The sequence below is a fragment of the Camelus dromedarius genome, chromosome 6, assembly GCF_036321535.1.
Source record: "Camelus dromedarius isolate mCamDro1 chromosome 6, mCamDro1.pat, whole genome shotgun sequence".
Lineage (NCBI taxonomy): Eukaryota > Metazoa > Chordata > Mammalia > Artiodactyla > Camelidae > Camelus > Camelus dromedarius.
In genome coordinates this window covers 27,280,331-27,305,868 of record NC_087441.1, presented here as the reverse complement: position 1 = coordinate 27,305,868, position 25,538 = coordinate 27,280,331, and the positions used below count along the sequence as shown (strand labels likewise).

The 25,538-nt window shown below is 39.0% G+C and overlaps 2 protein-coding genes and 3 non-coding genes across 10 annotated transcripts in view; 4 read left to right on the top strand and 1 right to left on the bottom strand.

Moving 5' to 3' along the window:
* SLC18B1 (solute carrier family 18 member B1) overlaps nt 1–2,064 on the bottom strand; it is a 32,150-nt gene extending 30,086 nt beyond the window's left edge. For 2 of the 3 annotated variants that reach the window (XM_064486685.1, XM_031456352.2), the window contains exon 1: nt 1,866–2,064. The gene's annotated coding sequence lies outside the window, so the exon portion shown is untranslated. The remainder of the gene's footprint in view (nt 1–1,865) is intronic. The other variant, XM_064486686.1, reaches the window with a different exon arrangement.
* Nucleotides 2,065–2,259: 195 nt separating this feature from the next.
* RPS12 (ribosomal protein S12) overlaps nt 2,260–25,538 on the top strand; it is a 114,650-nt gene continuing 91,371 nt past the window's right edge. For 3 of the 4 annotated variants that reach the window (XM_064486682.1, XM_064486681.1, XM_064486680.1), the window contains exons 1-5: nt 2,260–2,402; nt 2,536–2,586; nt 2,782–2,898; nt 3,842–3,944; nt 4,315–4,416. In XM_064486682.1, coding sequence (XP_064342752.1) covers nt 2,573–2,586; nt 2,782–2,898; nt 3,842–3,944; nt 4,315–4,416 — 336 coding nt within the window. In that variant the 5' untranslated portion in view covers nt 2,260–2,402; nt 2,536–2,572. Of the gene's footprint in view, nt 2,403–2,535; nt 2,587–2,781; nt 2,899–3,841; nt 3,945–4,314; nt 4,417–4,829; nt 4,917–25,538 lie in introns of those variants that run through there. The other variant, XM_010988693.3, reaches the window with a different exon arrangement.
* LOC116154540 (small nucleolar RNA SNORD101) lies at nt 3,113–3,185 on the top strand. Its single transcript, XR_004138514.1, has one exon. It is a non-coding gene; the product is annotated as a small nucleolar RNA SNORD101 (small nucleolar RNA).
* Nucleotides 4,159–4,235, top strand: LOC116154547 (small nucleolar RNA SNORD100). The gene has a single exon (XR_004138521.1). It is a non-coding gene; the product is annotated as a small nucleolar RNA SNORD100 (small nucleolar RNA).
* LOC116154546 (small nucleolar RNA SNORA33) lies at nt 4,574–4,703 on the top strand. The gene has a single exon (XR_004138520.1). It is a non-coding gene; the product is annotated as a small nucleolar RNA SNORA33 (small nucleolar RNA).

The window sequence follows — 25,538 nt, the reverse complement described above, 5'->3', positions numbered from 1 at the left end:
CAATAATGAGGTGGATTTATGACTGGAGGGATAGAGGGATGGATAGATGGAAGTATGATAAGCCAAGTCTAGTAAGTTGTTAATGGTAGAATCTTGGTGGAGGATATAGAGTCATGTACTGAATCTTAATTCTTTCAGCTTTGCCATGTGTTTGAAAATTGTCATAATAAAATCTCTTAGTAGTGGTTATCCACAGAGGATGGGATGACAAAAGCTTTCACTAACTCTGTGTTTAAATTTTTTGCAATTATATAATTAAAGAAAAATGAAAATAATTCTTTTTAAAGCTACATGAAACTGTCTTCACCAGTGACATCACCAAACTATTCACTGAATTACTTTTCATGTTTGAAATTTACATTAGGCCATGCTAAAAAACAAAACAAAACAAAAAAAAGTAGCTCCAATTCTAAGAAGGGAAGTTTGAAACTGATAGGCATTCATTAAGGTGAAATATTAAGGCCTATGATACTCGGGGCTACAGAATAAATTATGAGCTCCTAAAAAGACAAAAGCCAAGTCAGTGTTGGATGGTACTACACTGGAAAAATAGCATATGCTAAAAGGTGCTTAATCATTATTCTCCTGTATAAATACGTTGTTTGGCAATGATTATTTTCTCATTTATATTTCCCAAATCTTTACCAAATTTTGTGCCTCCTCCGTAAGATTTGGAGGGGGGTGAGGCGTGTGGTTAGAAATCTACTAATATGTTTAGCATATTAACTTTTATTAACTTTAGATGAAAATTTGCTGAAACACTCGTTTCAAAAATACAAATGTGTTGAGGTAACTTTCAACAAAGACAAAGAAGCATCCATGGCTCTGTCCTTATTCTTTTCTTCACTTAAAATAATTTTTTATTTTTATTATTATTTTTTTTTTGAGCCAGTTTCAAATGTTGACTCGAGCCCTAAGTCCTTCTCTTACCTTTCCACATTAACCCCACTTAGTACATCCACTGTGGCCTTTAGGTTGTCTCATCTTTGGCTCAAAGCTTAATCCCACATCACAAACATGAAATCAGCAGGAATAAACATTCTCATGTTTATAAAACTCGGCAGCTTTTTTTTTTTTTTTAAAGCAAAAGCTCAGTAGTTAAATGAACAAGTAAAGTGAACAACTTTTTAGGATGAGGTATGGATGGAAGGAAGCAGGTTCATCATTTTTAAAATGAAAACTTGAAAGCTAAAAATGAACAATATCAATCTATTAAAATTACGGTTTATCACTCTTCTGGTTAACTCTACCTCACACTCTCGCCACTCACTTTAGTTTTCTTCACAGCAGTCAAAGAATCTAACAGTACCTGTTTTGCTCTTCGCTGTTCACTCTATAGGTAGTGCTGGCACCTATCAAACGCTTAATAATTGCTAACTGGCTTGGTGACTTGTCAAGAAAAGAAGTTAAAGCTGAGAAAAAGGACTGTACTGATTACATTCGGCTGTATTTCATGTATGTGAGTTGGAAATGCGGGTGGGGAAAGGCCAATCAACGTAAAACTCAAAATGTTGCTTCCCGGCAAAGTCAGAGTTAAAACTGACAGTCAGGTTCCACTCCTAACTCTGCTAGTTCTGGACGGCGAAATTGAGGCCGGATTTTTCAAAGCCTACATTTTCCTAGACCCTATCCCTCTGTCCACCTGTTGAATCTCCATTTAGGCGGGAGTACGAATTCAGGGAACAACTTAGTGTTTAAACCGAAAAAAAACCCCTCCATTTAGAACAACTACACTAGGAAACCGTAGCCAGCCACCTGGCGGGCGTTCCACTTAACAAAGTCGCCGGGAAAGTGGAATTTGCGAAGTGCTGAGAATTAGCGCAAACGTGTTGGCTTTCGTTTCATGGAAAGACATACATACACACCTACGAGGATCACTCACAGAATAACACATTCACGGACACTCAGAGCGAGTTAGAAGCCAAGGGAGAAAGTACGCCGCTCAGGAAGCCCAATCAGTGGGGTCGACAGGAAGCTACAATTACGGTGTGCATGTTAAGAGTTAAAAGCCGTTTCTACCCAGCCAGGGGCCGGAGGCCTGAAGAGACTATGGATATAGGAGCGTTTGGCTCTTCTCGCGCTCCGTAGAACGAGCTCTCTGGGCCTCAGCAGGCCACGCCCCAGGCAGGGAACGGCTTTAGGAGGCTGCCCGCGTTAGTGCCTGTTTCGCAGAGCCAATGACCGGCCGAGCAGCGTCAGAAGAACAGCAGGACCCCTACCTTAGAACCGCCTCAATCCGGAAACAGAAATTCTCGAAGCCCGGCACTACCAGAGCCAGCTCTTTCGTGGAAGGGAATGCACATGCGCCCAGGGGGTCCTGGGACACCCTTAAATACCGTCTTGCAAGCGTGCTGGTCCTCTTTCCCTGCCGCCGCCGAGTCGCGCGGAGGCGGAGGCTCGGGGTGAGCTAAGGGAAGGGAGGTGGTTTCAGAAGGTGGCTCGGCGTTTTTTGGCTATAGGACTATTTTTGAGTATCTGGGCCTAAACTGAGTCGTTTGGTTAACCAGTGTCTTTGGTTTTTTATTTGCATTGTAGTGCACTCAAGATTCGGCTCCACCCGTAACCCACCGCCATGGCCGAGGAAGGGTGAGCCCAGGGCCGGGGTCGTGATGCGGGCCGGGTCTGGGCCGCGTGTGGGCCGCGAGTCGGCAGCGCGGGCTCTGGGTCACTCGTGGCGCTCAAAGCGGCGTTTGGCCTACCTCGCCGTTGGCTGCCGAGTCTGAGGTTCTAGATGGCATGCAGGTAGCGTAATGATTGTTTTAATATTTTCTTACGTTTTAGCATTGCTGCTGGAGGTGTAATGGACGTCAATACTGCTCTACAAGAGGTGCTGAAGACCGCCCTCATCCATGATGGCCTAGCACGTGGAATTCGCGAAGCTGCCAAAGCCTTAGACAAGTACGTGTATCAGTCTCAATACTGTGGGGTGTTGGAACCGGAACAAAACTGCAGCCAAGGGAAGAAAGCGTGAAGTTCATGATGTTAGCACAAAAGTTCTGAATGACATCCGTTCTACAGGAAACCTAGGAAAAGGTATCAACTAAGATCTCTAGTGGACCACTTTAAGTGTGTGTTTGGAATGGGGATGAGTACTTAAAAGTAAAACTACAGTGTTTGAATGATGACTTAAATTGTCGGATACCCCTTCACTCCTTTTATGAGTGAAAGCTAACAGTCTGACAAACCTGTAGGTTGTGGGGCTGATTTCATGTTATCCAGAGAACAGATAGGAACCTTCATTTAACATTTTCTAATTTTGAGTTTCTATGTTAATGAGATTTCAAGGTACTGTTTATTGCAGGAGCATTTGGGCTTTTACGTGAACCTCGTGTATTTACAGTAGCTGTGAAGATGAATGTGAAAGTAGGATAGTTGGGAATTTATTCGGTTTGGTTTTTGGGCTAGTTACATAGGCAGAGCAACTGCTGTGAATTATTTGAGCTGAATTTAAGTGCCCTTTAAGGGTTACTGAGCCAGGTGAATTTAAGTCAGTTCAATTCCCTTTGGCGTGGACTGGCCAGTTTGATCCAGTGGAAACAGCACTCCTTGTTTGAAGGTACCTGGCACGAATTTCTTGGACTATTTGTACCTTGAAAATACTGCATGGTAGTAAATGTCTGAGCCGGTAATGGGGAACGAATTGATGAACTAGGTCCTACGTATAAACTTGGTATTTTCAGGAGTTTCGATAAGTGAATTAAATACACAGCCTGTGGCAGCTGCAACAGACTGAAAATGGGTGTGCTGCTTGCGTTTTGGCCAGTGTAGAGATGACTTACAAAGTGCGGAGTGGTGGATTTAAACCTGAATTTCAGCTTCTCTTGTTTGATTTGCATTTCAGGCGCCAAGCCCATCTTTGTGTGCTTGCATCCAACTGTGATGAGCCTATGTATGTCAAGTTGGTGGAAGCTCTTTGTGCTGAGCACCAAATCAACCTGATCAAGGTAAGTAATCCATCTAATTTGGTTTACCCGAACTGTTTCGATATCTTAGCTTAATGACAGTTGGGCCAGTTAGGGTCGTGTGTCCAGCTTTCTGTGGGTGTGAAAAATACCACAGACTTGGCATTATGGGCCATGCTAAAGCTAAAGCAGCATTTTATTGAACATTTTCTTTATAGAACAAAATTTAGGTAGAGTGCTGATAGGTGGGCTTGGTGCTGTACATGATGACAACTGGCTCCCTCTACTGAACTGCTGTGAGGAAACTGCCATGTCACCCTATCTGATTACAGCTGCCTTTCATTTAATGTATTGTCAGTAGCACAACTGCCTATTAGTGTGGTGATGTGTTTTTTTTTATTCCTTCCGATAGGTTGATGACAACAAGAAGCTAGGGGAATGGGTAGGTCTCTGTAAAATTGACAGAGAGGGAAAACCCCGTAAAGTGGTTGGTTGCAGCTGTGTGGTTGTTAAGGTAAGTCAGTATTTGGGGTGAAGGCTGTGCTGGATGACCATGCTTAACTCCGTAATGCGTTTAGGTAGTAACATAAGTCAGGAACACCTTAAAAGCAAAACGTGTGATTCTCAACAGATCTAGAAAGTTTTCTAGAAAAGGGAAATAAGCCGTAATTAAGCCAGCCAAAGAATCTGCTTACCTGAATGTGTTTCTGCAGAAATTTAGAAAATGCTGGCAATAGGAAAGCCATGTTACGAGCCTTAAAGACATTGAGGTCATTAAGGTCCCTGAAAATGGCTACAAGATATTTTAATGATGAGAAGCATTTTCATGAGACATGTGCTAGGTTTTTTTTTTAAGCTTCACTCTAACTAGAGCTAACAATTTAGTGGAGTTTCTAAATTAGTAAAATCGCATATGATTTTTTTTAGGACTATGGCAAAGAGTCTCAGGCCAAGGATGTCATCGAGGAATACTTCAAATGCAAGAAATGATCAAATAAAAAAACTGGGCTCTTGTTTCTCATTTCTGTTCTTTGGGGGGAGGGCAGTAACATAAGGTCCCTGTTAACGAAGGACAAAAGATAAAAAATCATGGACGTATGCTATTTGTCTCCTGGTTTCTGAATGACAGCCTGTTATCCCAACCAGTTACTTGAGTGTTGGCAGTTAGGACAGCCTAAGCAAACGTAGGCTTAACAGTAATATGCTAGCAACAGCCAGGGGTTCTTTCTTGGGTGAGGACGTTCATCAGTATGGCTGGGTCAACCTAGAAACTGGAGAAATGAGTTGAGGCTAGTCAAGTGGGTGTCAGTAATTTAGAACTCTGTTCCCACAGCAGTCAATCTAAGACAAACATGGGCAGATTAGATTTAGGCTATGGGACTCAAGAAGGTAGGTACATGATGTTGGGAGTGCTTATGCACATGCCCATTAGGAAAGGTCATGGTGTCTTCATTTACCTAAATGTTAGACACAGAAGCAAGATATGCTTCCAAGACTAGTGTGCTCGAGTCCATGAGAATCTTAGCAGGGAGGAGAGTAATAATGACCCATTTATTTCAAGCTTGAATCAAGTTGGGTTTGTTGGTATGAGTATGAAGTGCTGAGCCTGCTAGTACTAATGGAAGTCTTTAACTTGGAATCTGGTAAATTGCTAACCGGAGTCCTTTTGATTTCTCCTAGTTTTCCAGTCTATGTAGCTTCAGGGCACACGTGAAGCTTGAACTTGAGCCAGGTCTGGTTTTAAATATTTGTATGGAGTGTATGCATCTTGGGAATTTGCAAGTTTAAGTCCTCCAAGATGTCTGACATCTTAATGTCACTAAGGATTGATTGTCAGCGTGGTGTATTACACACTGGAGTGAATGCCTCATGTAAACTCTAGAGCTAGCTTTACAAAACAAGTCCATCTAGGGGTAACCTGTTGCCATTAAATGTCAACCTAAGCTATTTGGCTTTTATAAAGAAAATGATTTCAATTCTAGTTTCCCAGTATCAGCATTAAAAATTTTGAGTCATTCTGTATTTGGTGCTGCTTGAACTGTTAATGCAGTAGGAAAAACATGTATATATTTTAAATTACCTGAAGTTTTTATGTTTATGGGAAATTACATAATTGAGGCTAGGGAATATGGCAGTTTGATTACAGCAAAATATATGCATTTCCATATATTAACTCACTGGTCCCTTTTTGAGATGAGTGTTGGGAAAATTTTGTGAAGCTATTCTGTAACCTAAATATTCTGACATGGAATTTGACTAGCATTGGTTTTTGACATTTCCTTATTTGCTATCACCTGAGCTACAAAATACAAGAATTTTCTACCTTTGACCCTATCTTAACAGTAAGTATGCAACTGTTCATTGATGAAATCATACTACTCAACTGTCTCCATCCTTAACACTTTTTGTTAATGTTTTTCTGGCTTCTGTCCTGGAATGTTAATACCAGGACTTTGTGGTCAAACAGTGGCTCTACTCCTTTTGACCTCTTGCTTAACTTTTAGAAAAGGTATATCTGATCTATACTTGTGACTTGCAACACACTTCCTCAGGCCATTTCTCCCTCTTCCCACCCTTTCCATTATAACAGTTCCAGAGTTCAGGCTGTAGTCCTATGTGTTAATCTTTAGGCCTGCCTGGAACATTCTTCTACTTCAGTCCTTTTTGTCCTTTGTCTTTGATCAGCTGTAGACCATGATGTGTGCTACACAGCACCCCATGAAAAACAACCTCTCTGATGTGGCAATTTTATTACTTTCCCCTTAAAGTCATGTTTTTGGTGAGAGGAAAGGGAAGGGCTGTTGAGCAGTTAGTGTGTACCAGGCTCTGCACCAAGTATTTACTTATGTCTTTGTGTTACTTATTACCAATTTCCCTAGCCAGAGCCTTCTGGCATCTTGTGCTCCTACCTTGTTTTTTACCTTGTTTTGCAGCCCATAGACTCCAGGTTGCACTGGCCTCCCAAACTGACTTCCTGCAGTGAGTCCACTGCTCATTTAAGTTTTTCATCCATGCTGCTCAGTTGCAAGTGAAGTGTTGGTGAGCTTTCCTCCACAACGTTAGGTGGTTCTGCTGCTACCTGAAGTGCCTTTTCTCTATCTGGCAATCATCAAAACCCAGATCAGAGAAATGTAAGTTTAGCCTTACAGTTATGACTTGCCTATATAGTTTGAGGGAGCCCATCCATGCTAAAGTGCCAGGGCAGAAGCGGGCATCTTCATTTTTACTGAGGAAGATAGTCAATCCTTCATGTACCTAGAACATACCTAAGCCAAGCATTTGATACTGTTATGCTCACATGGGCAACAAGACTTGTGCATCCTTGTAAACTTTGCTGCAAGAAAACCTAGCCAAATCCATTTTATTTCTGTTCTTAACTTTCAAATTTTTTGCCTGGACCTGATTTTATTAAATTTTTTATTACATGTATTTTTTGTAAGCCAGTTTAAAAAAGTGAATCCATAGAAAAATTGTAAAAAGGCTGTGGTAAGTTGGTATCAATTAAAAACTAGGAATTGACCCTTTTATCTAACCTGCTTTTTCTAGTCAAGGGGGCAAGCCGGCAGAGGGTGGTATTTGTTCTGCTGATAGAACCTTAACCAGAGGCAATGAAGTAAGAAAGGTCTGGCTTTGGAGAGGAAGGGCAAAGAGAAGGAATTAGTGGAAGCGGGTATCAGAAGTTAATAGTTCAGAAAGTTTTTCTGCCCAGCCTAAACATTTCTAACTGGATTATTGAGGCAATGAAACCATTATATGGGCAGAGGTGTTACAAACCCTGGACAAATGTGGGAACATCTGTTAGTCTGACTGAAGGTATTCAGAGCTTGCTTGTGCTTAGAATATTCTTTAAGCCCAACTCTATAGGTATCTAAAAAAATTCAAGCTTTAAATGGAGCCGGAATTTTCTTTTTAGATGAGTATACAGAGTTGGGCTTAATATGTTGAGCACAAGCAAGCTTTGAGTGCCTCTTCCTGCACTCTACCCACAGAGGAGGAAGGAGGAGAAGTGAGATCACAGCCTTCACCTCTCCAGGCTGAGGATGGGGCATTGCCTTCCCAGCTGAGCTCCTCAGAAAGCCCAATCCACAAGGCAGCTGTTTTAGTAGCAGTAATTCCTGGCAAGAAAATGGAGGCATTGTGGTTGGGCTATAGAGATGCCCAGGAGAGGCCACCAGGCTTTCCCAGCCTCACAGAGATCCTGTTGGGTGACGTCTGATTGATTGCTGGGGGCCAGGGGGCAGAAGGGTGGTTGTGGTCAAAACTGATGATTGATCTTAGAGGGTGATCAGATATTAGGACTTGGGCAACGTAAATATTAACACATTAGTGTTCAGAAGGACTGGTGGTACCTGTGCTCCTCGGGCAAAGTTAAAGACTTTCAAACGTGGCTTGCCCTTCAAATAGCATAAGCATAAATTATTTAAAACTGCTCTATCACAAGTGAAATGCTTCAGCCAGCTTTTTATCTAAATCCTACAGAGCAGAGTCCCCAGTATGCTGATGAAAGTTGCGTCACAATCTGGCTTTTGCTTGGAAGAGCTTAGAAATGAGGGTGATGGGTGACCCCTAAGGCTTCTTGAGACCTAAAGAGGCAATTTTCTAAGTTCTCTCCTAGTTTGTATGAACATCTCTTAAAAGTGTCTTGGGTTGTTTTGTTTCATATTCACTGACCATCTTCACATTCCTAATTTGATTTCAGTAGCAAGTTGGCTTTGGGAAAGGAATGAACCAGAGGAGAGACAGAAGTGCTCTTTATAGGAAGAAGGTGAAACTCAAGTTTTCTCTTTATGAGATAATCTGAATTGTGAAACATGGAAGTGGGGGGACCCTGGTGGGACCCTGTGTGCCAACCCCGGGAGGTTCTGTTAACCTTGCATTTCTGATAAAATGGGGGAGAAAAGTCTTAAAGCAATTCAGAACAACGTCCGTTAAAAGAACTCATTTATTGGCCAGTTGCAAATGGAAGAATGGTTATAGCTGTAAGTATATTTACCACAGAGCTAGACTTTAGTTGGTTGAAGGAGGGGAATGATTAAAATGTGATACCCTGCATAATGGGATCTTACGGTGCCATAAAAGTGGACAGCATGGAAAATATTTGTTAGTATATTTTTAAAGCAATATTCAAAATATGTACCCTAAGACCACATTTTGTAAAACAAAAATGAAATGAATATAGGGGTGCATGCCTGCAGAGAAGTTGGAAGGACATAAATCAAGGTTTTAATGGTGGTTTCCAGGAAGGTGAGTATTCTGGTTTTCCTTTTGCTTACTTGTTTTTCTTTTTTCAGTAATGTATTGCTTCTGTAGTAAAGAAATGAAATAATGGTACAGGACATCCTTGGGGTTGATTTTAAGTAACAATATAAAGTCTAAAAATTTTTGTTTTGTGCATAAGTAAATTTCTCTCCTTGCCTAGTAAAATAGCACTTGGAATAAAACAGGATAGCTTAAAAAGAGTGAATTCAGACGTAGCCAGCAGAGGGCAGTAAGAAGCTAGTGTCAGAGGGACCCATCAGTGGAAAATAAGCCAAGATTAGCACTGACTATGGCAGGCTCCCCTTGGGAAAAGTTTCTTCTCCCATTCCTTGAAGATTGTTGGGCTTCAGTTTACTACTTCTGGTTGCATTTACTTTTTGCCTGGATAATGCAGAATCTACACCCCCTAGCTGGTGAGGTCATTTCACCATGTGCTTTGGGAGTTTGTCCGTAGAGATGACTATAATTATTTTATATGCAACTAAGAAATTGAAACTCTGCAACATACTCCTAGGGAAAAGGTTTAGCTCTGATAGTGGATTGTATGTTTTTTTTTTAGGCCCTTTCCCTTCTACTGTATTGAGAATTTGTCTGGAGCTACCTAAAGGCCAAAAAGTTTCAGAGTGGGCCCATTCTGGAAAATGGGCATAATTTGTTGAGTACCAAGGCAACAGCCATGCTTTGGAGATTTTAAACAGTGCTGCTCTCTGGAGACACTGACTTTGTTCTGTCCTGCACTGTATCTCCGGGGCCTAGAATAGTGCTTGGTGTGGTCGGCACTCACGTGTTTTCTGTTGGATGAATAGATTTGAGCTGCCTGTTTGTTAGCTCATTTGTGGGTTTTCTTCTCAGGCTTAAACTCCCCGGCCTCTTTGACACTGTAATTTCTCATGTTCCTTTTTTTCTGGCAATAAAAGTGAATCTCTCAAGCTGGGCCTCTTGTAGACAAGAATAGTGCCAAGCTGTCTCCACTTCCCTTCCCTCCAGCTCCACTCTTGGGAGCAGGGCAGAGAAACATATCCTGTCACAATATGGGGCACATAGCTCTAAGAGTCTGAAAAAATAATTTTAAAAGCCATTATGAGATCTGGGAACAGTAAAAAGCATGTGAATTCAGGGGAACTATTTTTACACTGGTAATTTCTTTTTTGAAGCTTATTTATTGAGATACATGCCAACAGCACAGTATTGTATGAATGATGTGAATTAAATCTTACACAAATGTATTTGTCTTTTTATTTTTCCTTCTTTCAACTCAACTGCCCCCAACTAAAATTTACAAACAGATGTAAAAATCCTGTTTGTACCTGATTGGCTTGTTAGAGAAATACGGGGTAACAGGCCTGTGATATTTCCCAGTGCTGCCACCGGGTTAAAAGGAGCAAAATGCACATAAAAAACTAAATATGAGATCCGTAAAGGGAAAATAAAATATTAACATACAAAATGCTGCAAATTAAAAACCCTGTCTTTTTAGATTTGATGTTCGGCTACATTTAGTGAGTTCCAGGGGTCAGCAGATGTTTTGCTAAAGGGGTGTGTGTTGTGTCTTGTTGGGAGGTGGTGCTTACCCATACGTGGATAATAAAGTGATGTAGTTATGCCATTATTTCAGGAGGGCGCACATGTATAATTTTTAAAAAGAAAGAAAACCTCTACCCCCACGCACAAGCTGCTTTGTGAAATAAAGTTATTCAGCTCCAAATTTCTGTCATGTAAAGAGTGTAGAAATTTTACTCTCAAGTAAACATGAAAATGATAATGTGAATGATGTAAATGTGAAAAAGCAAAGTTCAGAGCCCTGTGTGGAAGGAACAATGTAGTTTTTTAGATTTTTAAATCCCTGTGATCAAAGCATAAAAATTAGGCTCCTTATAACCCTTACTGGTGCCGAGTGTTGTCCAGTGGAGTGAGGCTCATTCAGAGCATTCCTGGTTGCGCTGCTGCCATCTGGAGTCCTGGGGAATAGGTCACAGGGCAGAAGGAGGTCTAGCTAACAATCGGTCACAGTTGGAAACTTTCCTTTTGGGTGGTAGTTAAAGCAGCTAAGAAATGAGGTGGTCTTCAAAGAAACTATTTCGATAAAAGCGCTGAGTGCATTTCTACTGTCAGCAGTAGAACAGCAGGCAGCAACAGTTCCTTTAATGAAGCAGAAACCTGCCTGTCCAATGAGTCCCAGGACCCTCCAGCTTCATGACCATTTACAAGTAAGAGGGCAGCCTATTTATGGCAAATTAAAGTATGTTTTAAAAGCAAGCAGTATTTCTGAAGGATTGGGGAGAGAAGAAGAGAAAGACGTGAGGGGAGCAGGGGAGGAGATGAAGGAGGAAGAGAGGGGAGGGCGAGAAATGATATTTAAGTTATTGTAAACTAGTACAAAGGATTGATTTATTTACTCCACACATTTTCTTCAGTTAAAAAAAAATCAGCACCTTTGATTTTGGAAGGTCAGCATTCACTTAAGTATTACAGTTCATCAGTTGAAAACAAGTATAAGTGAGTTGAGTATTAGTTGACCAGTCCTACTTTCATTGCATCGGGTAGAACCCCAGTAGTTGTTTTGCCTGGTCAGTCTCAACTGAAATGGTCTTTTACTCAAGAGAAAGTGCTCACAGTCATTGCCAGTCCCCAGGCTTGTGCTTGTGTATTGAGATTTTTTCTCAAAGCAGCGAAATAAAATATTTTATCCTTCCCATACAGTTTAACTTTACCTATCTAGTAAGGCATTCAAATTTGGAAATTAACAACCAGTTTGGATAAGAGATGCAAACTTATGTTTGAGGGAAAAATACATTTAGTAACATTTATATTGGCCTATCTAAACTGGAAAATAAACAACCAACATAGAATCTTCCCAACACAGAAACAACATGTATCAAAAACAAAACTCCTGTGTTGAGTTGAGTGGAAGAACATGTTAACTGTTCCTTTAACTCTATAATTCTGATTGCTTGATTTTAGCTTTCACTTTGATCATGAGAGTTAATTGTGCAAAGGAACAATAGACACTTTTCTTTTATATTAACATTCTGCTATCCTAGGCAGTTCCCAAACTGCTTCGTGTTTGACTTTAGTCCTTTGAGGAGGGTCTACCAGGAAGGGGTGGGTTCTTATGCAATACTGGGTTTTATTTAAGACTCATCATTTACTGTAAAAAAAATTGTATTTCTGTGATACTTATCACGATTACCTCTCAAAGGTAGCTTATTGCTAAATGATACACAGTTTAGGAAGTTGAACTATTACAGTTTTCTACATAGTGACACAAGTGATACTCTTTAGTACTGTCACCTGAAGTCATCATCAGTGGCAATTGTGGTAAATTATTTTCTGGAGTCGGTAACTACCTTGCCTCTTTTATCATTACCGGTTGTGTTATTTTCTAGAAGTAACTATGTGGGCTGACCAAAGTGGCCTTGCTGCTTTCTTCCTGTCCTGGAGAAGATGCTGTCTCTTACCTGGGTTGAACTGGGCTGGGAGTTTAGGCCTGATATGACAGGAGTCTCCCTTTGCAGACTCTACTTACAGTTAGAATCTGAATTTTTCAGATGGAAGGACCTGAAAAATAATCTTATTTGATTCCCTCATTTTCCAGCTGAAAGACAGAGCCCCCCAATCCCAGGATATGCTCCAAGAAGCCTTTGGACTCATGGGTAAACCGATTATAGGATTTGTCATTTTGTTGAGAAGCAAAATATTCTGTATTTAATATTTGTGGAAGGAATACACTTTGTAAGTTGAGGTGGGTGTATTGGCGAAGAATATCAGGGGTGAGGACAGCAGACACGCTTTGAGTCCAGAAACACTGAAGTGCCTGAGAAATAAGCTGTCAGGGACAATTCATTGGCTTCCGCAGGAGGCATGTATAGAGGTGGGAGAATGTTTATACAAATCCAAAATGGACAAGCTTCATCTCCCACAGGCCACCATTTGCAGTGCTGTGCACTTCGAGTTTGTGTAGTGTTTTCCTGATCTGCACTTGTTCCATTTAATCCAGGCCACCAGCAGTGATGCAGAAAGGTGAGGTATCCAGAACTAAGGCTCTACAACAGAAAGCTTGTTGGGTCCCCAATACACAGGAGAACTGCCTAATCCAAGGACATGCCTGTAAAGAGAAGGGAAGACAAGGGGAGTCATTTTTCCAGAAGGAGTGATTTGAAGATAACCTGTCTCAAAGTGAATAATGAGGATATATTTTACAAAAGATTGCAGCTAGCTCTTTGCCTTGCCATTAAATAAAGTGAATAAATTAGTCTTAATTTTCAGAAGCAGTTGTAAATGCCTTTAAAGAGGCTGGCTGTAGTTGGTTGGAAGGGGAATTGGATTTTTTAAAAATAATCTGGATTAGGTACCCATTCTTCTGAGACACTGTGGGCAGAATATTGCTAATGTTTGCAGAGAAGAAACTGCTTCTTAAGGATCTCTTTAAGATGAATGAGCATAAGACGTGGTTTCTCAGCCTAGACTCAAATGCAGTTCCTATCCTTAAAAATCTGGGCGGAAAATTGCATTAACACACCAGTGTAATAACAAAAAATTGATTTATAGGATTAAAAAGAGCAAAGGGAAAACTTTTTGAGATATAGAACTCTGGTGGATATGATTTTCAGATTCTGAAATTTAGAAATGAGAAAAAATTTTGAAGTTACTTTATTTTCTTATATCTGTGCTTCAGTAAAATTTCAAAGTAAAACTAATTTCTGTTGTTAGCTTTTGTCTTCCACTTACTTCCCTGTGAATGTTTCAAAATTTGGATTCATTGGAGAACAATTTCCTGAGATACTTTAGATAAAATTAAAATGCAGTATATGATTGCTATTTTTAGTCTTTTAAAATGTTTTATTTATGTTTCCATTGTACAAAACAGATCATTAAAATTTAGGTAATACGAAAACAATACTCAGAAAAATCAGAACTACCTACCAATTTAAAAACTTCTCTAAAATAGCTTCACTCTAAAACATTGAATTTAAAATTATTATGGCATTGCCATATTGAATAAAATTGGTTTTAAACTACTGGCTTAAAACATTTTATAAAAGTGCCAACAGTCTCTGGCTCATGTTTTTATCCAATTCCGCTTCTTTGATTCCCCTTTGAGGGTCATTTGGTTACATTCTGTGCAGTGAACAGGAGGTGGCAGCATGACTTCAGCTGCTGGAAAAGAAGTGCAAATGAACCCCTTCTGAGGAGAAAAGGTTGGGAGCTGGGGAAGAGCAGAGTTACAGCAGCAGGTGCTACAGTGTGTCTAGCAAGCAGGATACACAGGAAACAAATGTGAAATAAAACTGTTTAATGCCTCTGAATGCTGCAGAATTTTACGCACATTTTCCAGAGTAATAGCCCCTTCCCTTGTAAAAACGAAATGGGTCAGATGTTGAGATTTTTATGGGATTTAGAGAGCTGTACATGCCTGACAAAGAACTTGGCTCTACAGCCGTGGGATTTCTAATCTCTATTTTTTATGGAATAGTAATCTAAATACACTGGACACTCATCTTCCTTATTTCTTCTCAAATTCCTAAGCTGATATTAAGAATAATGAATAAAGAACTCAGATTTCAGGTCAATAAAAATACATGTATGCACCTGAACTACTACTGCCTGTTTTGTTGCAATGTCAGTGCAGGAGAGAGAAGATTAAGTCAGTAAATCCACAGACTTGGTAAATCAAGGTCTTAAAACCTCAGTTTATATTTAGCATGCAATTTGGTAACTTTCCTTGAGGAGGCAGCTTCCAGGGAATAGAAATCTGTAATACGCAACCTGGATGCATTTTGCTGAAATACGTTATATCTCTACGTATCTATCTATCTATCCCTATCTATCTGTCTGTCTATCTATCCATCTAATCTGTAAATAAATGTACATATGCTATGTGTGTAAAGAACTTGTATTATTCTTTCTTAGCTTCCTTCAGGAAATTTAATGAGCTACCTGGAGAAGCAACATGTATTGGCTTTAATAAAAAAAAAGAGGAGTAAATGAAGGCCTAAATAAAAAAGTTTTCTTGCTACCTATGTTAGGTCTTTACCCTAGTTAAGAAAGAAAAGATTCAGAGGATTACTTTAAATTGATGAGTTGCATCCAGCCTCCACTTTCATTTAAAAATTCTGTATTCTTAGAAGTCTTGTTTAGGAGATACTTCCCAAAACCTTACCTTGAAAATATGGATTTCTGTTGCTCATTTTTGTTAACATTTGAGCTTTAATTTCCTCATACCTGCATGTAATCTGCCTTGGGCAATGCTTGCTTTTTCTTCTTTCCTGTTTTGAGAAAGCAACCCTTCCATAATGGCATAAATTTGACTTGTGTGTACTAAACAGAACATTTTATTAATATGCTAACTCTTTTTTCCATTAAAAGCCTGGGTTAACAAATACATAAATATAGCATTTATGGGTTCACCAGAGACCCAAAGGTGAGCATGAAATTTAGTCTACCACTTGGCAGGGTTACTATATCAGAAATAATGACTTGAGTGTGAGCTTGAATAAATGAAAACCATAGACATTTAATCATAATGCAGTCAGAGGTTTATCCTGGGCTCCATAAATAGTAGGGAGGGAATATCTGATCTTAAAATGCATTTTACCTTTATCAGTAGCCTGGGCCTCGTCATTAAATAATTGTGAACAAAGACACTGGTACTAATTTTCTTCCCTTTTGACATACTGAGGACTTTCAAATGGAATTTGACAGATTTTTAGTGTGTTTGTAGGGCCAGCCACTAGACAGAATTGGTTAGTACAGGTTGGTATGGTATCCATACCAATCCATTTGAAAAGTGGTAATTCAGAAAGGGGAATGCAATTGTGTGTACATATACCATATATATTATGGTGGTGGTTCAGCCCGCATTGGTTTTATAGTCAGAGGGGCTTGGATGTGAATCCTGGCTTTGCTGGTTAGGGATTGTGAGACCCTAGAGAAGTCATTTAGCTTATTTAAACACTAACTCTTTTTCTCTAAAATAGGAGTACTAATACTGTCTTATACTTTTTTCGGTTTTTGTGAAGATTAACTGAGATGTGTGAAGTGCTTAGCCCAGTGTCCAGAGCATCAATGATAGTAGTTATGATGGTGATACGGAATTATCACAGCATACTTAAATACATATAAAAAGTATAATCAGACTACTTTTTCCTTGCAAATCCCTAGCCTACATAAAGATAGCTTTAAGATCTGTTAAAAATTCAGATATCCCCTAAGGAATAGGTTTTAACTTTTCGTTACACAGTGTTTGAGACAATATATTTGTGTAACCTTCTCAGAAAAGTTTTATAAATAGCTTTCATAGGCCATGGACTTTATTAGGGTCCCAGTCCTAAGGGATTCATAGAAGCTGGTCTAAAGATTATTTAGAAAGACTACAGAAAACTGTTCTGCCCAGTGGGAGTTTATGTCTGTTCAGACTCCTGTTCTTGGCTTCAGCTCTCCACTGTGGCTTTGTGCCTCTACAGATATCATGCATGTTAATTTAAGAACAACATTTCCCAAACATGACCTCCATTTTTGCACAGTACTTAACATACTGGATGCTTAACACAATGTATTACTTTTATTTCTATAGAATTTTGTTGTTATCCTAGAAACAAAGTGAGCTTAAGTATTTTGAAAATCTAGGTCTTCTGCCTTGAAAGCTCTTTGATTTTGGACCCTTTGTGCTTTCTTTCAATTACAATTTGGGTCTCTGAGCGATCAGTTCAGATAATCATTCTTCTTTCTTTGCCCTTTCTTGCCTCTTCTGGTTGCCCATTTGCACTGCCCACATTAGCTTGTAAGATTGCATACTTGAGTAAGAGTTTCTTGAAGGTAGGAACTGCTCTTCTTATATGCTTTCCCCAATGCCTAATGTGATGTTTTGTTCAAAAGGTGCTTAAAAAATGAGAATGTGAATATGAACTGTGGCCGTATTTTGTGTATCAGGAGTACAAGCGCTGCCAAATATGACTGGCCTAGGATGGAGGCTGTTCACTCTGGAAAGATGACAACTGAGTATATGACAGGGATTGCGTATGGTACAGATTGAACAAACAGCCTTCTATTATAATTTAGGCTAATCTAGATAAGAGTTAAATAAAATAGAAAGCTACTTTATCTGTTGAGTAGATGACATTACTCCAAGGAGTGACAGGAACTGAAAAGAGTACGTTTGGGTAAGTGTTGAGGCAAGATGTAGAAGGAGTAGGTAAGGGAAGCCACATGTTTTAAGAAATCTCTGAACTTTAAAGCTAAAGTGAGCTGCCACCATCTTGGCATCTCTGCCAAGACTGCATCATCCCATTAGACTGGCAAGGCCCTGGCTTTGACAGTAGGGAATTTCTTAAACTTTCAGGAGTCAAAAAGAATGGAATGTATCAGTTTTAAGTTTATAATTATTTTGTCCTTTTCTGGAGCATCCTCCATCATCCTCATCTAGCAAAACCCCAACCCTGGTTAGTACAGTGCTTCTCCTTGTGCATTCCTGCACCCACATAGCTAAACACCATTGCAGAAAAGCAAACAAACCAAGCCAACTGGTCTCATGTTGAATATATAAGGATGTAGGTAGAAGATTAGAAATCGTAAGGGCAACTTGGTGTTTCTTTCTGATGGTTTCTATTTTCTCTCATTGAAATGAGAAAGCAAGGTAACCAGTCGGAATCAGTGTAAAGGGAGGAAGTGATGAAGATTTGAGGTGAGAGAAGAGTGACAGAGTTAATAGTCAAAGCATGTGATCCCACATCCCCTTTAGAAACTGTCCTCATTTCTCATTTACCATTTACAGCAGAACTCCCCACAGGAGTTGTCTATACTCCCTGTCTTCAGTTCTGCTTCCAGTTCATCTTGAAACCACTCCAATCAGATATTTACTCAAAATTCCTCTGAAAATTCTCTTGTTAAGGACACTGGTGAATTACAGATTGTTAAACTTAATGGTCAATTTTCAGTCTTTAACTTTCTTGACTTGTCAGCAGCATTTGACAGTTGGTCACTCCCTCCTCTCTGAAGTACTTTCTTGTCTTCTGTTTTTTGCTATTTCGTTGGCTCTTCCTTCTTGGTCTACATGACCAAGTCTTCATCCTATCTCTGACCTGATATTGGAGAACTCAGGTTTCATTCCCGGGATCTCTTCTTTATCCACATTCATTCTCTTGGTGGTCTCACCCATATAGGTATGGAGGGCTTTCAAATGTATATCCCTGTCATAGACCTGTCCCTTGAACTCCAAATGCATATACCCAACTGCTCACTTGACATCTCTACTTGGATGTCCAATGGGCGTCTCTAACCAGAATTCTGATATTTCCTCAAAAAAAATTACTCCATTCCTGATTCCTCCCCATTGCAGGAAGTCACAACTTTATCTTCTTAATTGCTCAAGCTAAGAACCTGGGAGTTAACCTTGCCTCTTCTCTTTCCTGTATATTCCACATTCAATTCTGTCAGCATGTCCTGTTGTTTTTACCTTCAAGATACAGTCAACTTATGGTCATCTCTTGCCACCTTCAGATAGAGTATAAAGCAGCCTAATGTCAAATCATCCCAGTCCATGCACCATCACAAAGGTAGGAAAATGAATTAAGATACATTTTGGAGAAGTTAACAGACCGATGTTGCTGTTTCCTCAGTGCTAAGCTCCAGCCAGTCAAATGGTCATGAAAAGGTGATGATTATAACTCCCTTTTATTTCCTTGGCATCTACACCCTCCAGCCTTAATATCTCCTTCATTGTTACATTTATTTGGTATGTCCTGTGATTCTTGCATGATATTGATTTGTAAAATAGGATTAACGTGCAGACCACCACCAGTTCAACTGTGTCAAAATAGCTCTAAAGGAGAAGCCATCTGTGGAGGATAAATGAGAGGCACTTACATGGTCAGAGGAACCTAAAATAAACAGAAGGAAAGAAAATAAACCTGGGATGCTGCAGAACTTGGGAAGCAATTTATACATCAATTCAACAATGGTAGAGGGACTTTCAGGAGAAAATCTCATACTCACCTGTAGTGGGGACAGCAGAGGGCTGGGCACTCAGGGTATCAACAGGCATAGTTTTTCAAAAGTGTGTGCTTTGGTCTTGGAGTTGTATTTGTGAGTATGCACAGTGCTCATAGACTGAACATAAAGAACAAATTGTGTCTAATTAATACCTTAGCTTAACACCTAACAAAGGGCTTTGCCTATTGAAAATGCAAGCAGTAGTTGAATGAATAAATACAAATCTACTGAAAAATGATCAACAAACCACAGCATATTAATAAATTAACACTAGTTCTCAGTGTCGTGTTTTGTGTATTTAACTGATTGCTGTTTTGATTGAAATCTATTGGTTGAAAATAGTCAATTAATAGTCAATTATTAAACCCATCCAAGACATACATTGAGCATCTGTTTGCTTTTCTAAAAATTAATTGCTGTGATTTCCAGTGCTTTTTGGATCTATCCCTAAAAGAGTTACAGGAAAATCTATTAATTTGTTAATCATTAATATACAGCCATTGTGACTTGCGTGTGTAAATATACAAATTAGATACTCATGTTGTCAAGCTACTACTAATTTATAATTTGGATCCTGAGTTTCCATGGTCGCTTATAACCTGAGCAAAAGTATAGAAGACAGATCAGTGAAAACCCAATGCCTCTATTGGATGAACAAGTAAAAGATGTCTCTGGGTGGAGGATCAGTAGCATCATTTTATGTATTTATGAATTTGCATGTTAAATAATTCAGTTGAAAACTGAATTTTATCAATGCCTCTATAGTTACTTCAAAAGGTGGTTTTGTACCATCTGAGGTCATTAGGTAAGAGGAAAATGAAAAAAATGTATTTCACATGTTAGATTCATATGTAAATTTAGGTGGAGCTTTAGGCTTGAGAGGAAACACTGGGCTGCTTTAGAATTTTTTACATACTGTATAATAAAAGTCTGCAATCTGATACCTCACACATCTACATTAACCTCTGACATTGAATTTGTTCTATTCTGATTGTTTTTTCATTGATACAAGTGTTTGGTGAGGAATTAAGGAGTTTTCCTTCACAAATGTTTTGTTTGATTTACAGCGTTTGGGGCTGTGATATTCCTGGTCAGAATACTTTACTGTTGAAATCTTAAAAAAAATAACATTAGTTGAATTCCCAGAGGATAATGTGCATCAGTTCTATGTTAAGCTCTTTGTTCAGACTTATTATTTCAGCCTCCAAAATGTGTTTTCACTAACATTATAGCGTGATAAATGCAAAAAGTGTGTGCACAGCTTAAAACATTTGGAAATGCTTCTACAAGTTGCTTTCATACTGAGCAGTTTACTTTCTCTATAAAGGTATTTTTATTCCATATGCTACTGTCTCACAGGTTTCCAAAAGGTGAATGTAAACTGTATAGGAATTCTGTTTTGGGACTTAAAAACTGGAGTTGTGTGGTAGACAGTTTTTACTCTTGTCTAATTGAGTTCTCCAACTTCTCCCCTTCTTGTTTACATAGACCTCAGTTTTATTTTTCTTTGAACATTTATGTGCGCTTCCTTAACTTAAGCACAAAAGCCTTCCAGTTAAGAGTTGTGTGTTTTCATCCCTTATCTTCCATGCTGTTTCTTTCTCTTTTTTGAGCTTTCTAATCACCTTCTTTCCTCAAGCACTTAGTAGTTGCGAACCATCAAAATATAGTACCATCACCAAGACACTCTACGTCACTAAGATGATTTACCCCTTTACACCCTGTGTCTGCTCTTCCCAGTAAGGCAGCCAGGAGCCTTTTGTGGCTGTTGAGCACTTGCTGTGGGGCTTGTCCAAACTGAGATGTGCTGAGAGTGTAAAACAACCCTGGATTTCAAAGACTTCGTGCAAATAAAAAGAATGTAAAACATCTTATTAGCGTTGTTTATATTTATGACATGTTGCAATGGTAGTATTTTGAGCTTGATTTAAATAAAATGTCTTATGAATAACTTGTTTTTTCTTTTGTAAATAAGGCTACTAGAAAATCCTTTTTAAAATACAGCTACCAGAAAATGTGACTTGAATTATATTTAAATTAGACAGTACTGCTCAATATTAATCTTTCTCAAACCTGGTTACCCATCAGAAGCATCTAAGAAACTTTAAAAAACCCACAGTTTCCTGTGTCCTACCCCAGGCCTACTAAATCTAAACACTGGACGTGGGTCTCAGGCATCCGTACTTTTAGAAGGCTCTCCTGATAATTTTGAGGATGCCGGTTAGTAGAGCAATATTTGAGAGCTTCTGCTCCAAATGCCTCTCTCTTGCTACCTCATGACAACACTTTTTGGTCCTGAATCTCACATAATACAGGAAGTGCTGTGACTGAATATGATTGCGGGTAAATCACAAAAAGCAAGTACCTACCTGCTTGCTAAAGTAGCTCCCTTCCCTTAACTTATGTAAATTTAAAACTCTAAGCAGGTGCTTAATGAGTAAGAGTATTTGCATAATGCTATAAAAACCCTTTTATCTGATTCAACTGGGACTAAAATTTACTTTTCTTTTCTTTTTTTTTAAGACTTAATTATTTTTTTTAAGAGCAATTTTAGGTTCATAGCAAAACCGAGAGGAAGGCACAGAGATTTACCCTATACTCCCTGCCCCGATGCATGCATGGCTTCCCCAACTATCAGCATCCCCGGCCAGCCTGGTACATTTGTTAAAAGCGATGACCCTACAATGACACATCATCGCCCAAATTCCATAGTTTACATTAGGCTTCACCCTTGGTGTTGTGTCATTTACTTTTAAAAATACCATTGTGGGGAATGATATATTCATATACCAAACATTTTATTTTTACTTAAAAAATATGTACAGACATTTCATTATCCATCCTTTCGTGTAGAACCAGAGCGTTTTCTTGACATACTGGTCTGCTAATCAGAGCTCTCCATTATCTTTCATAAGCAACATACAAAATGCCTTCTTAACAATTTCTACTTCCATTTCTTTAAAATGTAGGTTGATCTTAAATAGGCTTATGAGGCAGTCTACATGCAGTACTTTCTAAATTGTGATTTTTCCCCCTTAACCTTCTGTAATTTTGTCACTTAATCTGGCAGAAATTTTTCTACTTATCTTTCCAAAGCATTTAACTTAGCTTCCACAGAGATAACAGCTCTTTGTTTTTGCTCTTATGCTTTATAAGTTTACATGATATTTATTAAATTACAAAATCCCAGTAACAATTACAACGGTGACAATCAAGTTTGGGAATAAATTTATTTGGCTTTTGTTCAGCATGAAACTCAACCGGCAAGAGAAGCGTTGGACAGACTTTCTCAGACGTAGTTTGCCGTAGAGACATGCAGGATGCCATGGGCAACAGTCTGTATGCTTAACAGAAGGAATGGACAGTACGGCATTAGTCTGGCAAATCAGTTAATGGAAAGTCATTAAGAGAAACTCTACTATAAAAGATAATAATATAAATAATAGTAACAATAACTAATATTTATTGAACATTTACTATGTGCCAGACATTAACACTACATTCATATGTCACATTACACTCGCAAACTTCCTTTGAGGCATGATTTATAAGTAGCTTCTTTTTACACTTGAGGGAATTAAGACTTCTGGAGATTGTCACTTTAAGGTCATACAACTTTAAGTTTGGAGATAAAATTCAAAACCAAGTCAGTCTGATCCCAGAATCTGGGACCGGATTTTAGCTTCGAAAACCTAACCTTGACGAAAGGGTTCATGCTGTCCCTTGCTGGAGTCCTCACTTGGCCTGACGTTGATCTATAGGACTGGGTCAAGGGCAAAGACTCTGCAAAGCCAGCAATCACCATAACAAATAACTTGCATGTGTGTCTTAGATCAGAAGACAACTCTATAAACCTCTTTAGAATATGATGAAGCATCATGTAATTAATATACCTAATGTCTTAAACCAATGAATAGATAGTGTTTTAAAGCCAGCTTAGCTGAGAATATGATTTGCACAAGAGCCCAGGCTTCAAGGAGATAAAGAAATTCTTATCCTCATTTCTGGACACTCTATCCTGGGATTCCCAAACTAAGTATTTATCATGCTGTCTCCTCTGTGGTGCTTTTCCTTGGTGTGATGAATGTGGCTTCCGGGAAAGGGTGCTTTACGCCAGCCTTGAGGCAGAGCCCTTTTAGCTCAAAGAAAAATAAATTGGCTTCAGGGAAAAAAAAAAATCATTGTCAACCTTTTAATCCTTCCTTTTCCATCTTCTTTTTCCTGACTGTGGTACCATGCATAGTTCAGTCTTCAGGGATCCATTGTTCATTTCTAGAAGAGCGTCAGGTGACCCAGATGTGCACTTTGAGTGCCTTTTATATGCTTTGTCACACCTGTATTTGTATGTAATAATTAATGACCCATGGATCAATCACCTACAATACTGCCCCAGACTATCTCTGCCCCCACTACAGTTTTCCTCCTGCAGGAAAGCTGGGTGGATAGCTTTGCCAAGGTGTCATTTGGTAATGAAATATTTTTCTAAGAAGTTTTCCAGTGAGCTCTGGAACACTTATACAGCGATTTACACCTATTTTCTTGTCTTTGCAAGTGAATAATGGCATTTACTTTCTTTGAAGTATAATTATATGCCTAGAGAAGTCCTCCTATTTATTTGGTGATTCTAGATTTTCTGAGACTTTACTTTTGAACCTGCCGCATTGGAAATTTTTTTTTTGTAATGATAATTTTGATCTGAATGTTAAAAAAATCAAGCTGTGTAGCTTCTCTTTGGCACTGGTCAGAGCAATCAAAATTATTCTGTGAAGTATTCACTTCATAAAAACTTGCTGCCAGGGAAATGAGCAACTTTGTTAGTGCCTTAAACTCGGTTGGACGTAGATTGCCCATGCCGTGTCCTTTGAAGTTAAAGATTTCTGACTGCCCCAAAATAAGTAGCTGCTACAAGTAGGTCCAAAGGGAATAAAAATACTGAAATTTCTCTTCTGTCAAGCCTGTGTCTGGGTGTCTGTGAGACAATATTAAACATGAGTTTCATTTAATGTAAAAAAAGTTAGCTCTATGGTTAAATCAACTTCTTGGCAAAAAGAAATTCTGTCATTTTTCCCATGTCAGGATCAGAAATCAAATTGAATATTAAGAGTGGACGGGAAGCTTGCAGATGTCTTTATAGTTGGACAAATTCAATTTGCAGAGGGCACTGAAATTTGGATGATGACTCACATGTGTTTTGTAAAATAAATAACTGCTTATGTATTGGACCGGCGATTCTCAAACTATGGTCCCCGGACCAGCAGCATTAGCATCACCTTCATCCTAGGAAGGCAGATTCTCAACCATCACCCAGATCTTCTTAAATCAAAACTCTGGGGTTGGAGTCCAGTGATGTGAGTTTAAACAGCCCCTCCAGGTGATTCTGTATACTGTCTGAGAACTACCGCCGTACACAGTTATTTTATTTGGAAGGAAATTTTGGCCTCCTCTCTCCAAACTTGATGTGGTTTATCTAAGGTGTTGTTTCAAGTTGCAAGGAATAAAGTCAAACCATAACGATTCGGTTAATGGATGTTTTGTAGGGTGTTACTGATACCAAGTCTTAGAGTCTGTCATGTGGACTCTGGCATCTCTTTCACTGCGTGTTATTTCTAATACCTCTAACTAGTGAGTGACCTGCTCTTCCCTCTTTCTGCCTCATGGCTTCTGCTTACATCTTTTATTGCCTCATTGCTTTTGCTTAATGCCTCTCCATCAGTAGTTTTGTTTTGTCTTGTTTTTCAGTTTCTGCATCAGTCTGCTGCCTGTATCCCACTCTGTGTGTTATTATTTAAAGTCTCTAAGAGAGAGAATCTGGTATAAATTAGGAAGTTCTTCTGTTTAGTCAGAGCTAGTGCCAGACTCATCCATTCATTAACTCATTCCCTCAACAACTGTTTGTTGAGATTTTGTGTCTTTCATTATTTTGGACTTTGGAGACACAATGAAAAAGACAAACAAAATGTTGAGGTCTCCACAGCTCTTAAATCTTAGTTGTGAGGCTGGACAGAAAATAGACAAAGAATAAATATTTACAAGTCCATAATCTCTTATCTGCGATTCTGAAATTCAAAGAGCTCTTCAAATTGAAATGTATTTCCTCATTCAATTGGCAGCAAAACCTGACCTGACCTGAACTTCTCTGGCAGTAAAACATGACCTGGGGAAAAGTGAAGCTATTTGTAGTCTTTGTTTATCCCTCTCCGTTTGAATTCCCATGCACTGCATTGAAGAGATCTTAATGTTTGATTGTGGGGAGCTGTCACAAAAGGCTTCTTAAAAATTCTTTAAAAATCCGAATTCTGAAGCACAAATGGTCTCAAGGCTTTTGGATAAGTGTTGCAGACCTATGAAAAGAGTTGCTAAGTGCTATGAAGAAAAATTAATCAAGGAAAG